Here is a 14,170-nt window from a genome sequence, read left to right on the forward strand (position 1 = left end):
GGCTGCAATGATGGGCTCAAGTATAGCAGGGATTGTGGGGCTGGCGCGGGATCGGGCAGTGTTTCATTCTGCTGTGCATGGGGTCCCTATGAGTCAGAAACGACTCGACGGCACTTAACAACAACAACAACAACATCATAAGAATATTATTCTCTCTCTCTTCCCATAAATCTAGTTAAATAAAATTGCCCTGTTTTCAGGTTACCAGGACACATGTTTCTATATTTTAGTAGGTAGTATACTGTAGGTAATAGGGAATAAGTATCATTTTAAAGGACTTTATAGACAGGAGAATATGAACTCTACAAAGAGGCAAGGAGAATGAGTCAAGGACATACTCTTACTCTCCCCAGTTGTGCCCCATGCCATGACATTATCACTTTGTCATCACATGCTTGCATGCCCAATCGTTCCTCTTAATTAACATTGCTTTTTGGCTTTTTCCAATAATTACTACATTACTGTTGCTACTATTATTTTATTGTTTCAGTTCTTAACCATTAAAAATACAGCACATTAACATGGATACCAATACTAAAGAGTCCTACTTTCACAAACCAGTTTTAGAGTCAGTATCAAAATGAAGCACTCTTAGGTAAATCCACTAGATCACTCTGGTAAAGAAATGTTGCTACTGCCCAAGATGTAGATGACAGGAAAAACAGTATGCAAGTTCCCCTTGAGCATACAAGTAATAGTAAAGCAAAATGCTAACACTCAGCATTTGTGTGACTTTTTTCAGAAAGAATTTTACTGCTTCTGGATTACCAAATGCCTTAAATTTTTAAACTACTTAGCAGTATATTATATTCATGACTTGCTAAAATCAGACAGGAATTTATGGTGAGGCACCATTAAATCTGCCTTATCAGTGCTATCTAACACTGAAAGTTACTTGTATAATCTTACAAAAGGTCAAAATTACAAAAGGAAATTATAAAGTAAACAGTACAAAATAGTCTTTTTCCAACATAGGAAACCTCGTCACTAGTCATCAAAGAAAATTCCAGGGCAGACTGCTGAACAAATTTATTCATTCATTCAATAAAGATTTATTGCGAACCTACTGAAAGAGTTGGAAACACAAAACCAAAACCAAACTCACTGCCATCGAATAGATTCTGACTCATAGCAACTCCCACTGGGTTTCCGAAGCTGCTTTACGGAAGCAGATCACCCCATCTTCCTTCCACAGAGTGGCTGATGGGTTTGAACTGCTGACCTTCTAGTTAACAGCCAAATGCCTTATCTACTATGACAACAGCAGAACACCAAAAGAGTTCTTGCCCTTAAGAAGCTTACAAAAATATATGAAATTTTAATGAAAGTCTACCTGCTTCCAGAGATGATAACTTGTCCTCCATTGTTTTTATGGTGGAATTTAATTCTGCTTCCATTTCTTTTTCAAATTCATCTTCACTCGATGATTCACTTTCTCCAGTAAGACATTCTCTGATGAGTTTTCGTTTTTGATCAGGAGTTCCATGTAAAAGAACATCAACTTCATCTTCAGAGCTAATATACATTTAAATTGGAAGAAATATGAACATTAAAGAACTAAAGTAACTTAAAACTCCCACAATCTCACTGCCCATCAATAATTTTAAGTTTTACAAAGTTATATATATTTCATATGCTTATCTTACATTCAGCTTTTCTCTCTTAATAAATCAACCGTGTCTACATATTTCCATATATATTTTTTAATGTTTGAATAACATTTCCTCTTACAGATGTATCATTTTCCATGCTATACATTTATTCCTAACTTTTTGCTATTAAACACTACAATGCATTCCTCTACGTATATAATCTTATTTCTGTTGACTTCCTTAAAATAAATGACTAAAAAAAATCTTTCTGACTTTTGGTACTGTCATACTGCTTTCCAAAAGCATTGCAATAATTCATTATTTCATCAGCAATTAAAAGTTTATCTCACTGAACTGTTTTTTTTTTAAATTCTAGACAGTTAAACAAAACTTAATATACACTACTAACATAGTCACATAAAATATAAGTTATAAGATAATAATTAAATATTATAGTTTAAAAGTCAGTAGAGAATGCTGAACTATCAGGTATGTCTAAGCAGGGAGTGTACCCATGACCATGTATAGGGTTGGCAGACAATGGTCCTATAGTGTATTTGTATGATGTGAATTCCCAGGTATATAGTAGAGCTGACAAGGGACAAGGCTGTAGTCACTTCTTGGTCACAGCCAGCTACCCAGACGGACTGAGTAGTTGAACCTGTGGGCTCGGGACCATAGTTGCAGGGGACATCAAGCTCAATTGGCATAACATACTACACAAAACATTGTTCCACCTCCTACTTTGGCAAGTAGCAACTGGGATCTTAAAAGCTTGCAAGCAGCCATCTAGATGCAATGATGGGTCTCTCCTCGTCGAGAGCAAAGACGAATGAAGAAAACCAAAAATTCACGGAAACAATTAGTCCTAGCAACTGGTACACTATGCGATCCGCAGCCTATACAACTATGAGACTAGAGGAATTTGATGGTGCCCGGCTACCACTGTCAACAACTCAGAGGGGGATCTATGTAGGAGATCCTGGATAGAGAGGGAGACCAATGTGGAACAAAACTCAAAATCATTTGAGGAAAAAACAAAGGGGGGGGGGGACAGGTTTGCCAGTCTGATAGAGCCTGGTGGAACCACTGAGACTATGGCCCCTAGCTGCCCTTCAGGTCTGGAATTGAACCCACACCTGTGACCTCCAGCCAAACAAAAGACAGGCATATGAGTTGAACATTTACCTGAGGTAGATACACTCCTTGAAGAGAACAATAGAAAAATCATGGGAGGAAGAAGGGCTGTTTATGTACACGGAGACAGCTCAGGGGGCAGGAGTGCATGGAGGGATGGACACAGGGAAGAGGTAACTATCAGGAGGAAGTAGGAGAGGAGCTAATGCATTGTGGTAAATTGTAGTCAATGTCATGAGACAAAGTGTATGTGAACTGCTGTATGGAAAGTGAATTTGCTCTGTAAACTTTCACCCAAATCACAATTTAAAAAAAAAAAGTCAGTACAGAAAACTATCAAGACAGAGAGAGCTAAATTATATTCTGAATTTTCCTGAGCAATTTCCGCCAGTTTATTTTGCCTTCTGTCCTGGATTTCTCCATCAATATAACAGAATTAAGCCAGACAACAAGAAGAATGTGTTGTCATCAAAACACATTAAACATCTAAGAAAATATTTCTAATATAACCAAGAGTATATAAATTACATTCTATTATTCACAAACTGATGAACAGTTACAGACCATTTTTTGTTTTTGCTTCCCTATTTTTTTCTTAAGCAATGTTCTGCTATCCAGCAAAAGGGAAATCAGAAAAATGCAATGCCCACCAATCAATTCTGCTAATCATAGAGATTTTAACCAGATTCTAATCCCAAAAAAATTCCCTATCTGAGCTTCCTTTCCTGACCAGCATGCTCCCTTTCTCCACTGCTACATTTACTCAAAAAGGAGCTCTGGTGGCGTAGTACGTAAAGCTTTGACTGCTAACCAGAAGGCTGGCATTTCAAACCCACCAGCCACTCCACTGAAGGAAGACTGGGCAATCTACTTCCGAAAAGATTTATCTACTGCCTCAGAAATCCAAAGGGGGTCGCTATGATTCAGAATCGACTTGATGGCAGTGAGGTTTTTTTTTTTTTAAATTTGGTATATTTACTCAGATCCTCCTCATCCTGCCTATTGTCACTATATCCTAAAGATCTCCAGGCCTCCAAACTCCCTTCTGTTACATTTCAACCTTATCCCTGCTACCAGAAGGTTCTTCCTAAAGAATGCTGATCACTTCACTACCCAATTTCAGAAAACTTTCATGGCCAAACTTCCAGACACAGCATTCAAAATAGCCTTCCACAATCTGGATCCAGCCTTCCTATTCAACTTTACCTCTCAAGATTACCCTTTATCAAAAAAAAAAAAAAAGATTACCCTTTATCTAACCCAGTGGTTCTCAGCTGGGGGCAATTGTGCCCCCTAAGGAACATCTGGAAAGACTGTCTAGAGACATTTTTGGCAGTTATAACTGGGAGAAAAGTGCTACTGGCATCTAGTGGGAAGAGGCCAGGGATGCTTGCTACAATGCAAAAGACAGTCCCTCACAACAAAGGATTGTCTGGGCAAAAATATTAATGGTGCCAAGGCTGAGAAACTCAGCCATATCTACAATATATTACAATGTGTCCAAAGCATGGGGTGCAGGACACTATTTTAAGTAGTAGTGAAATGGACAGCCCACTAAATAACACTGAATCTACCACTGGTTGGAATGTAGAATGGTACAGCCACTCAGGAAAACTGATTGCTGTTTCTTGAAAAACTAAACATGCAACTTACCACATGATTCCGCAATTGCACTCCTGGCATTTACCCCAAAGAAACAAAAATTTATGTTCATATAAAAACCTACACACAAATGTTTATAATAGCTTTATTCATAAAAGCCACTACTACAAACAACCCAGATGCCCTTCAATGGTAAATGGCTAAACAAACTGGAAAACTACTCAGTAATAAAAAGGAATGAACTATTGATACATGCAATAACCTGGACATATCTCCAGAGAATGATGCCAGTAAAAAAAGCCAGTCCCATACTGTAACACACTACATAACATCCCTGAAGTAACAAAATTATAGAAAAGGAGAACAAAATAGTTGCCAGGGACTAAATAGGGGAGCAGTAGATGGGTAGGAAACAGGCATGGCTATAAAAGAGAACACGAATCCTTGTGGTTATGAAAATATTCTGTATGTTGTTGACTGTATTAATGTCAATATCCTAATTTTGTACTATAGTCTTGCAATATGCTAACACTAGGGGAAACTGGGTAAAGGATGCAAAGAATCTCTATTATTTCTTACAACTACCTGTGGATCTGTAACTATCTCAAAATAAAATTTAATTTAAAAAATAGCACTGAGTCACAATGCAGCAAAGCTGTGCCTTCCTTTGCCTATCTCAGGGCATCATCTTCTACAATGCTCTTCCGAGCTATATACTTTGTTTTATACTCCCTGATTAAGTCTGTAAGCCTGTGGAAAATAAGGATCGTGACTGACTTCTGTGGTCTAGTGAAGCATATAATGCGTGCTCAAAAAAAGGCTGTTCAATATTCCCTTATTTCTACAGTTTCATCTTCAAAACGGGCAACAAACGTAGAATATAGTAATTTCATTTCCACTTTATAGATGAGAAGCTGAAGATGAGTGACTTGCCCTTGGTCACACTGCTAGTAAACTGCAGACGCAGGATTCGATCTCACGGGTTTTGAAGATTTACGCATGGGCCCCTGTGATTCCTGAACATCATCCTTCCCCTCTCGGCTTCCCACGGAGCGACGCGACCCCTTAGCAGGGCCCTCCCTTGGCCTCCTGCAGGAGATAGCCGGGCGCGAGGGGAGCCAAAACCGATGGGCCGACAGAAAGCAAAGGCCCGGCAAGCGCAGCGAGAGAAAGAAACGAAGGCCCGGTCTCTGGTACGGGAGCGGGACAGGGCCCACCTGCTTAGAGCCGGCTCCTCGTCGCTGGGCTCTTCAACCGCGTAAGGATCGTAGTCGTCCAATAGCCGGTTCATAGCAGCCTGCACTTGCCGACACAGTCCACCGGGAAACAGCTGTGTATCTGTTTACTCCACCGGTGCCTTCCCTAAATGTCCTCCGACTTCACTTCCGCCCGCACTTCCGTGTCCTCCCTGCGCGCTTGCGCAGCCCGTTTCTGCGAGGGAGGAGGCAGGAGTAGGGAGTGGGTCCCTGTATCTCGACCATGGTCTCCTCAGCCCGGTGAGGTGAGGTACTCAGGTTGCTCCTCCCGGGTGGCTCTTTCCTCTTCCTCATCCCTGACATCTCCTCCGCTACTATCTCAGATTTCCAGTCGCCTGCTAAATATCTCCACTTGCGACACCACTGGCAACTCAGATTCAGTGTGCCTCAAAACCTAACTCAACATCGTCCACCCCGTTCTTGTACCTCAGCCAGTAGCTACTATTGACTCTTGAATCTGCACGTGTCACTTCTTCCATCCTCACAACTGCTATAGGCTGAAAGCCTTGGAGTAATAGTTGATTCCTTTCGCTGCCCCTCTGTTGTTGTTGTTGTTGTTGTTATGTGCCGTCGAGTCGGACCCGACTCATAGCGACCCCTCCGTGGGTTTCCGAGGCGGTATCACTACGGAAGTAGATTGTCCAACTACGGGCCCTCAATTCCCAAGTCCTGCAGATCTCTTATGAGCAATGTCTGTCTGTCTCTGTCTCTCTCCCTCTGTCTCTCTTTCTCTCTACCGCATCCCACCCCTCACCTTAATTATTGATATAGCCTCCTAATTGACATTCTAGCTTTGCTCTTTTTCCCTCTCCAATTCATGCCTTGTTCTACTGGCAGAAAGATCCACTTCCAGCACAGTTCTATTCTGGACAGTTTCTCTAAAAAGACCTAATATTGCACCTTTGTCTGCTGAGTCTATTCACTTTAGACTGTGATATTCTTGGCCCTCCACCATAGGATCCAATCCAACACGACCAACTAATTTCTCACTACACTCCTACACATATCCAGCATGGTTTGCTTATTCCAGAATATGTGTTATGCCTTTTCACCATTATGAATTTATGCTGTACCCTGGAACATCCTCTCCTACTTTTATCTCCAACTGTCCAAACCCTACTTGTTCTTCAAGATCTACCTGCAAGCACTGGACGGGTCAGTAGTTGGACAGAACAACTTTTAGGATACCTTTCAGCCCTGAGATCTGGTACTCATAGGAGTTCACATGGTACCTCTTCTTGATGCTCTTTTTGAGTCTCCTCTCCATGTGATCTTTCCTTGCTTTAACACTTGTAGCATATTGTACCAGTCTCATGCCACTCTCATGAGAAATTGTGTTCCTCTTCAGAGCTATGCCCTTAAATCCCTGTTCATTCTTATCCACAAAAGCTGGACCAATTAAATTCTTCCTCTCATGAATTTAAAATTGAGTTAGAGATTCTAGGGAGTCAGGTGTGGTCCTAGGATTCATAACAGGACAAGTAAATTGAGAGGTGGAGGCTATCGTGTTGGGATGTATATGTGCTGTTAATGAGCAAGCAAAAAGAAACAGGAATATAGAGCAGACAGAAAAGTAAAGAGGCTCTTTCTGGTCTCCTTATCTAAAACAACCTTCATTCCCATCCTCCTCTCTCTATCCCTCTTCTCTGTCATTCTTTATCCCTTAACCCACCTTTTTTCTTCAACTTTTTGTTTCCCTACCATCTATCTCCCTACTCCACTTATCTATTGCTAGACAAAAAGGTACCCCAAAACTTAAGAGCTTTGAAACAGCAATCAAATATTCTGATCAAAAATCTGCAATTTTGGCAGAGATAACTCTACTCCCTGATGTCTAAGGCCTTGGCTGGGAACTGAAGCAACTGGGGGCTAGATGCAAATTTCTTTTTCCATACATTTTCTCCATGAAGCCATGGGCTTCCTCATACCATGTCAGCTCAAGTCTCCAAGATAATGTTCCCAGAGACCCAGATAAAAGCTGCAGGTCTTCTTCTGACCTAACCCCAGAAGTCCCTGATTGTCACTTCTGCCACATTCTATTGGACTGGCTATTCACTGAGGACAGCCCAAATTCTCCTCTCAAGGAGAGGAGAATTAGACTCTGTCTCTCAATGGGAGAAGTAGCAAAGAATTTGTGGTCATCATTAATCTCCCTTATTCCCCCATTAGACTGTAAACTCCAGGAAAATAGTGCTCTGGTATATCTTGTTCACTACTGTATCACCTCCATCACCACTTGGCATGCTCCAGGGATGTGTTTGGGACACAGGGATGGGCAATTAGAGTCATAGTGATTATTTTAGGGATAACCCAAGGTGGAACCGGGAGCTCTGGTAGCATAGTGGCTAAGACACTTGCCTGCTAACCAGATGGCTGGCGGTTCAAACCCACCAGCCACTCCTCGGAAGGAAGGCTGGGCAATCCTACTTCCGTAGTGATACTGCCTCGGAAACCCAAGGAGGGGTCGCTATGAGTTGGGGCCGACTCGACGGCACATAACAACAACAACAACAAGATGGAACCAACTGGTCTCCCAGGACTTTTCCTATACCTCTTGAATAAGTACTATCTTTTCTTGGGAATGACAAGGTATGGACACAAGTCAAGTGCTGCCAGTAGCCATCTCTGCCAAGATGGGGAATGCAATGCAAATGCAACGCAACCACTGCTGTGGAGTCGGATTCGACTCATAGCAACCCCTCCTTGGGTTTCCAAGGCAGTATCACTTCAGAAGGAAGACTGGGCAATCTACTTCCAAAGTGATACTGCCTCGGAAACCCAAGGAGGGGTCGCTATGAGTTGGATCTGATTCCACAGCACACAACAACAACAACAGCAATCACTATGGAAGTAGATTGCCCAACCTTCCTTCCAAGGACTGGCTGGTGGGTTTGAACAGCCAGCCTTCTGGTACCCAAATGCCTTAGGCACTGTACATCCTATGACCCAGCAGTCCCATTTGAGGAATAGCCCTTTACTTTTAGAAACTTAATTTCACAAATATAAGAAAGACTAGGTTCAAAGTCATTTGTCATACCTCTGCTGTTATACAGGCAAAAAAAAAAAAAAAAAGTAATCTAAATTTTTTTTTTATTATTTCAACATAGTTTCAGACACATTTAATTCCAGACACTTAGAAAAGTTGCAAGAAAAGTATAGAGAATTCCTGGATACTATTCACCCTGATTCCCCATATATGTATATCTCTCCTTTTCCATTTCTCTCACTCATTCCCGGCTCTTCCCCTCAAATCCCCACACACACCTGCACTCTCCTATTTTTTTCTTGAACCATTATAAAAAACGACATGGCATTATTTGTGGGAGCTGTGGGGGCAGTGCTGACCGCCTCTAACTTCACAAGGTTGGGAGGAGGCTTAAGATCAACAGTCTAAGGCTGATTTCTATGACGTGGAGATTAGACATGCCTCTACTCTCCAACCTTTTTACCAATTCTGACACCAGCCATCCCTCCCAGCACTCTCTACTTCTTGCTGGGTTCAATAATTCATTGCAATGGCCAAACAACTCACACCAATACTCATGACTATGGGGCTTATTAGGGAAGTAACAGATTACAATTCAGGATCAGAAAAAAATCATGATACAGTTCTTCAATCAGGACAGCTTCTTCACAGCAGGCCCACCTCACTCTCCACCCCTCAGCCCTCCTGGCCCCACAGAAAGTGTTACAAAGTTCTTTTAGCTTTGCCAATAAATGCCTAGATGCACCCCACTCTGCCATTAAGCCTTGGTATGAAGGTGCTCAGCTTTCTCATTCTATGGGGCCAGGGGCCAGGCGCCTACTGAGCTTTCTTCTGCTGGTTTGATTCCGCTGCTGCCCGTTTCATCTCTCTGGTGTTAGAACTCTCTGTCTCCTGGATCAAGGAGGCTTAGCACAGGGATCTTGGATCCAAAGGACATGATCTTCTCCTGGCTCTTCATTCTTGATGGTAGTGAGATCCTCCCTTTTGCCTCGGGATGGCTCATTTTAAGCCAACAGGATGGCAAAATGGACCAATCCCCACCTTAGGGTTCCATACACTTTATTTGCATGGCCCCACCCCCACAAAGGTGCCATGCACCTTATTTACACTATTAGCTAGCTATCCAGTCCCGTAGGTGGGCCAAAAGTACCTCACATTTGCATAGTCTTACTAGTCATTTGGTGAGAGTTACAAGATTATGGCTACAAGGGTCATATTAAGTAATTCATTGCACTGCAACCTTTCAAGAGTATGCTGCACGAATGATGTCCCTTCACCCATAAACATTTCAGTATGAACTTCAAAACCCAAAATTCTCTCACATAGTGTTCTGGTTACCTAGTGCCGCTATAACAGAAAATATACCGCAAATGGGATGGCCTTAACAAATAGGAGTTTATTCTCTCACAGTTTGGAGGCTTTAACTCCAAGTTCAAAGTGCCAGGCTCTAGGGGCTGTGTGAAAGCCCCTCGACCTTGGGCTTCAGCTTTGCCTCTGGCTTCCACCCACTGAAGCTAGAGGCATCTCTTCACTCAGGTAGCTACTGGCTGCTGAGGCTAACAACCCCAAGGTTGACAAATAAAATGGCACAGTCCCAAACCACACAGCAGGCCATTAATTCAAGTCCATAGCAAGTCCCACAGTCAGCAGAACATGGCAGGCTGCTGAACAATGACATGGCTACATGCAGGGTTCAAGGTGCCATAAGCTAGAGACCATTCCCAAAGCTGCTTCTTATATACCGGAAGCAGACCACATCCCTAAAGCAGCTACTGAGCTGCTTGTGGTAGGTCCCACCATGGAGTTGATTGCCAGTCTCATCATGGGGGATAACTACCACCAGCTGCCCAGCTACTCAATCAGGCCTAGCCAAGTTAACACACAAACATAACCACCATAATTCCACCCCTTGTCAACTTGGCACCTATACAGATCTCCCTCACTGGGTGACTCCAATCCCCTAGTTCCTGAGTGGCGACCTCACCCTTGGCCTGGTGGGCCCCGTTCCTCTCCCTCTTGGGCATGGCAGCCCAGCCCCCTCACTCTTGGGCAGCAGCTATATCTCCATCCCTCTAGCTCACATGAACAAGCAGCCCCACACTCCAGAACCAAGTTGGTAAAGGTCTGGCTCTTTGAAACCTAGGGGGCTGTGGTGGTCCACCCCCAAAGGCCATGGCCCTCCCCTTTCAGGCTGAGGCAGCTCTGCTTCCATTTCCTTGGTCTCTCTGCTTCTGTCAATTAATGCCGAAGGCAATCCACTCTGCAGCAAATCTTCCTGCCCCAAGAGCACTCAGTTTTCTTGCTCCATGGGCCAGCCAAACTGCTACTCCATTCCGTGCCGGTCTCTTCTACCAATTAGCACCCGAAGGAAACCCACACCTCCAGGAAGCTGCCTACCCAAAGGCATCCAGCTTTCTCCTCTGTGGGCTGGTAAGCCTGTTGATAATTAATGCCGGTCTCTGGACTCAGCTCCTGCCATCTCTCATCCTGGTCTCTCAGCTCTGCTCCTGCCGTCTCTAATGCCGGTCTCTTGATTCTGCTTCTGCTGTCTCTCATGCTGTATGTCAGGGTCTCTCTGCCAGGATCTTGGGTCAAGGATGCACTTCACTCCTTTTTCCACATTTTAGGTATCTGTCAGAGCAGCACCTCACTCTCTCAGTACCGTGTTCTGTTCTGGTTACCTAGTGCCGCTCTGACAAGAATATACCACAAATGGGATGGCCTAAACAAACAGGAGTTTTATTCTCTTACAGTTTGGAAGGCTAGAAGTCCAAGTTCCAAGTGCCAGGCTCTAGGGGCTGTGTGAAAGCCCCTTGACCTTGGGCTTCAGCTCTTGCTCCCGGCCCACTGAAGCTAGAGGCCATCTCTTCACTCAGACAGCTACTGGCTCTTGAGGCTAACAAGCCCGAGGTCAACAAATAAAATGGTACAGTCCTGATGTTACCAAAACACACAGCAGGCCATTAATTCAAGTCCATTGTAGGTCCCAAGGTCGGCAGAGCACAGCAGGCTGCTCAACAATGACACAGCTACATGCAGGGTCCAAGTGTGCCATAAGCTAGAGACCATTCCCAAAGCTGTTTTTTATATACAGGAAGCAGGCCACATACCCAAAGGCAGCTTACTCAGCTGCTCAAAGTAGATTCCACCATGGAGTTGATTACCAGTCTCATCATGAGGAATACTACATCCAGCTGCCCAGCCACTCAGCCAGGCCCAGCCAAGTTGACACACAAACTTAACTACCACAATGGCGGAGGAGGCAGACAAACTACACAGACCCTCTTCAACAAAGAAAAGGGGAACCAATTAACATAGATACAGAACATAATCCTGGAGCCCTAAGCTTTGAAAGGAAGGATACAAAAGTAGACTAAACCCATCTAGTAGAAGAATCTGCATGAAAACACTGAAAAAGACATACAGAGGTTCAGGCTGTCAGCAATCCTGATGGCACAGACAGCTTGGATATCGCCAAGTGGGGTTAGGACCTAAGAATTAGCCTAAAACACAGCCCTACTCACCAGGGGCTACATGGAGAACTGCACTGGTGGCTGGTGAATAAAAAGGCAGTGAAGAGGGAGACAGGCTGAGCTGTGGATTTTGCCTATCCAGAGGGTGCAACCACTTTCAATGTTTACAAGCAGTTCAACTATTTTGGATGTTTAAAGCAACAGCATTCTCTCAGATTCTATTGACCTAAGAATAGGCTCCACTTGCCAGGAATCGCAAGGACATTCCCGACGTGCACTACTGGAAAGGTATGATATTCCCCCTGTTACTCTTACACCTCACACCTTCTTGGTGAACGGAGGTGCAGCCATCCCTTACTTTCACCCACCTTCTAAGCTGGCAGGAATTCCATCCCAGTCTGTATGCTCAGACGGAGCCTGGGTGCTTTGCCCCGCCCTGCCCAGATTTTTTTTCTCCTTTTTTGTTTGTTTTTGTGTTTTAAAATTATTACTATTATTATTATTTTTTCCATCCTTTTTATTATTATTCTTTAGTCTTCCCTTCCCAGGTTCTAGTTTTCAGCTTTTTCTCCTGCTTCCTATTGTTTTCTTTCTCATGGTTAACCCCATTCCTTGTTTTTCTTTTTGCATTTTTCCCATTTTGTTCTTCATTATTCTCCTACTCTACCTCTTTTCTTTTATTGCCCCCTCACCAGATATTGCAGGGTTGGTTTCTTTTCTTTTTTTGGTAATTGTGCCTGTGTGTTTATGTAGTGTGTTTTTGTCCACTTGCTCTTACTTTTTTGATGGTTTTTCAATTGTTGTTTTTGTCTGAGTGGCAGACAGCAACCATGCTCAAATGATGCAACCACATCTGCACCTCCTGCAGCTCCACTTACTGAGTGAGAGCCACTACTTCCTTCTCCACCAACTGGCCAACGATAACACCAAGAAGAGCCTGACTCACCCTTAACTGCTCTTCACAAACAGTTAACAGAAATCTAAATACAACAATGTCACAATGTCTCAGAGACAACAGATGATCACAGTCCACACAAAGAAGCAAAATAAAGTGGTAGAAACAAGGGAGCAGGATATAGACCCACAATACATCCGTGAGGAAGAAACAGCATTGGAACTCCCTGATAAGCAATTCAAAAAATTATATTTAGGTACCTTCAATGGATTTAGAGATCAAGAAAAACACTGATAAAATTAAGGAAAGCACAGATAGAACCCTAGAACAACTTCGGAAGAAAATACAAGAACAAAATGACAAAATAAATGAAAAATTAGAAATGACACAAAATCTACAGATAGAAATCCAGAAGATTAACACTAAATTTTCAGAAATAGAAAATACATTGAAAGGGCAAAGGAGTAGAATTGAATCAGTGGAAGACAGAATTAATGAGATTGGAGACAAACACCTGAATACTTCTTTGGAAGGGTTCAATCAGAAAAAAGATCAAAACAAAATGAAGAAAGCCTAAGGTTCACGTGAGATACCATCAAAAGGAATAACCTATGTGTAACAGGAATTCCAGAACAGAAAGAGAAAAGAAAACCACTAAGAAAATTGTCCAAGATTTGTTGGAAGACAACTTCCCTGATATGATGAAAGATGAGACAACATCCATTCAGGAAGTCCAATGAACCCCAAACAGTATAGACCCCCAAAAGAAAATCACCAAGACACATCATCATCAAACTCACCAAAACCAAAGACAAAGAGAGAATCCTGAAAGCAGCATAGGAAAAACAAAAGGTTACCTACAAAGGACAACCAATAATAATAAGCTCTGATTTCTCAGCAGAAACCATGCAAATGAGAAGGCAATGGGGATGGTATATATAAAACCCTGAAAGAGAAAAATTTCCAACCAAAAATTGTATTCTAGGCAAAATTATCCCTCAAATATGACTGTGAAATTAGATTTCCAGATAAGCAGAAACTAAGGGAATTTGTTAAAAACCAAACCAACCCTACAAGAGATACTAAAGGGAATCCTTTGAACAGAGAACCAATAATAGCAAACAACAACTGACCATTAATACACAAGATGACATAACCCAGAAACCAACACAGCTATGGAAGTATCCAAAGTAAAATAAGCTTACAAGATTGTAAACAGGGAACCACAG

At 42.7% G+C, this 14,170-nt stretch overlaps 1 protein-coding gene across 1 annotated transcript in view; it reads right to left on the bottom strand.

Moving 5' to 3' along the window:
* The window catches only part of LOC103195081 (E2F associated phosphoprotein), a 14,676-nt gene extending 9,054 nt beyond the window's left edge, over positions 1-5,622 (bottom strand). Inside the window, exons 1-2 of the mRNA XM_007938539.1 lie at positions 5,549-5,622; positions 1,334-1,515 (exon numbers count right to left, since the gene is read on the bottom strand). Of these exons, the coding sequence (XP_007936730.1) occupies positions 1,334-1,515; positions 5,549-5,622 (256 nt within the window). The remainder of the gene's footprint in view (positions 1-1,333; positions 1,516-5,548) is intronic.
* Between the last annotated feature and the right edge of the window lie 8,548 nt (positions 5,623-14,170).

The sequence above is a fragment of the Orycteropus afer genome, unplaced genomic scaffold (genome assembly GCF_000298275.1).
Source record: "Orycteropus afer afer isolate SDZICR_OR568_19922 unplaced genomic scaffold, OryAfe1.0 scaffold00051, whole genome shotgun sequence".
Classification (NCBI taxonomy): domain Eukaryota; kingdom Metazoa; phylum Chordata; class Mammalia; order Tubulidentata; family Orycteropodidae; genus Orycteropus; species Orycteropus afer.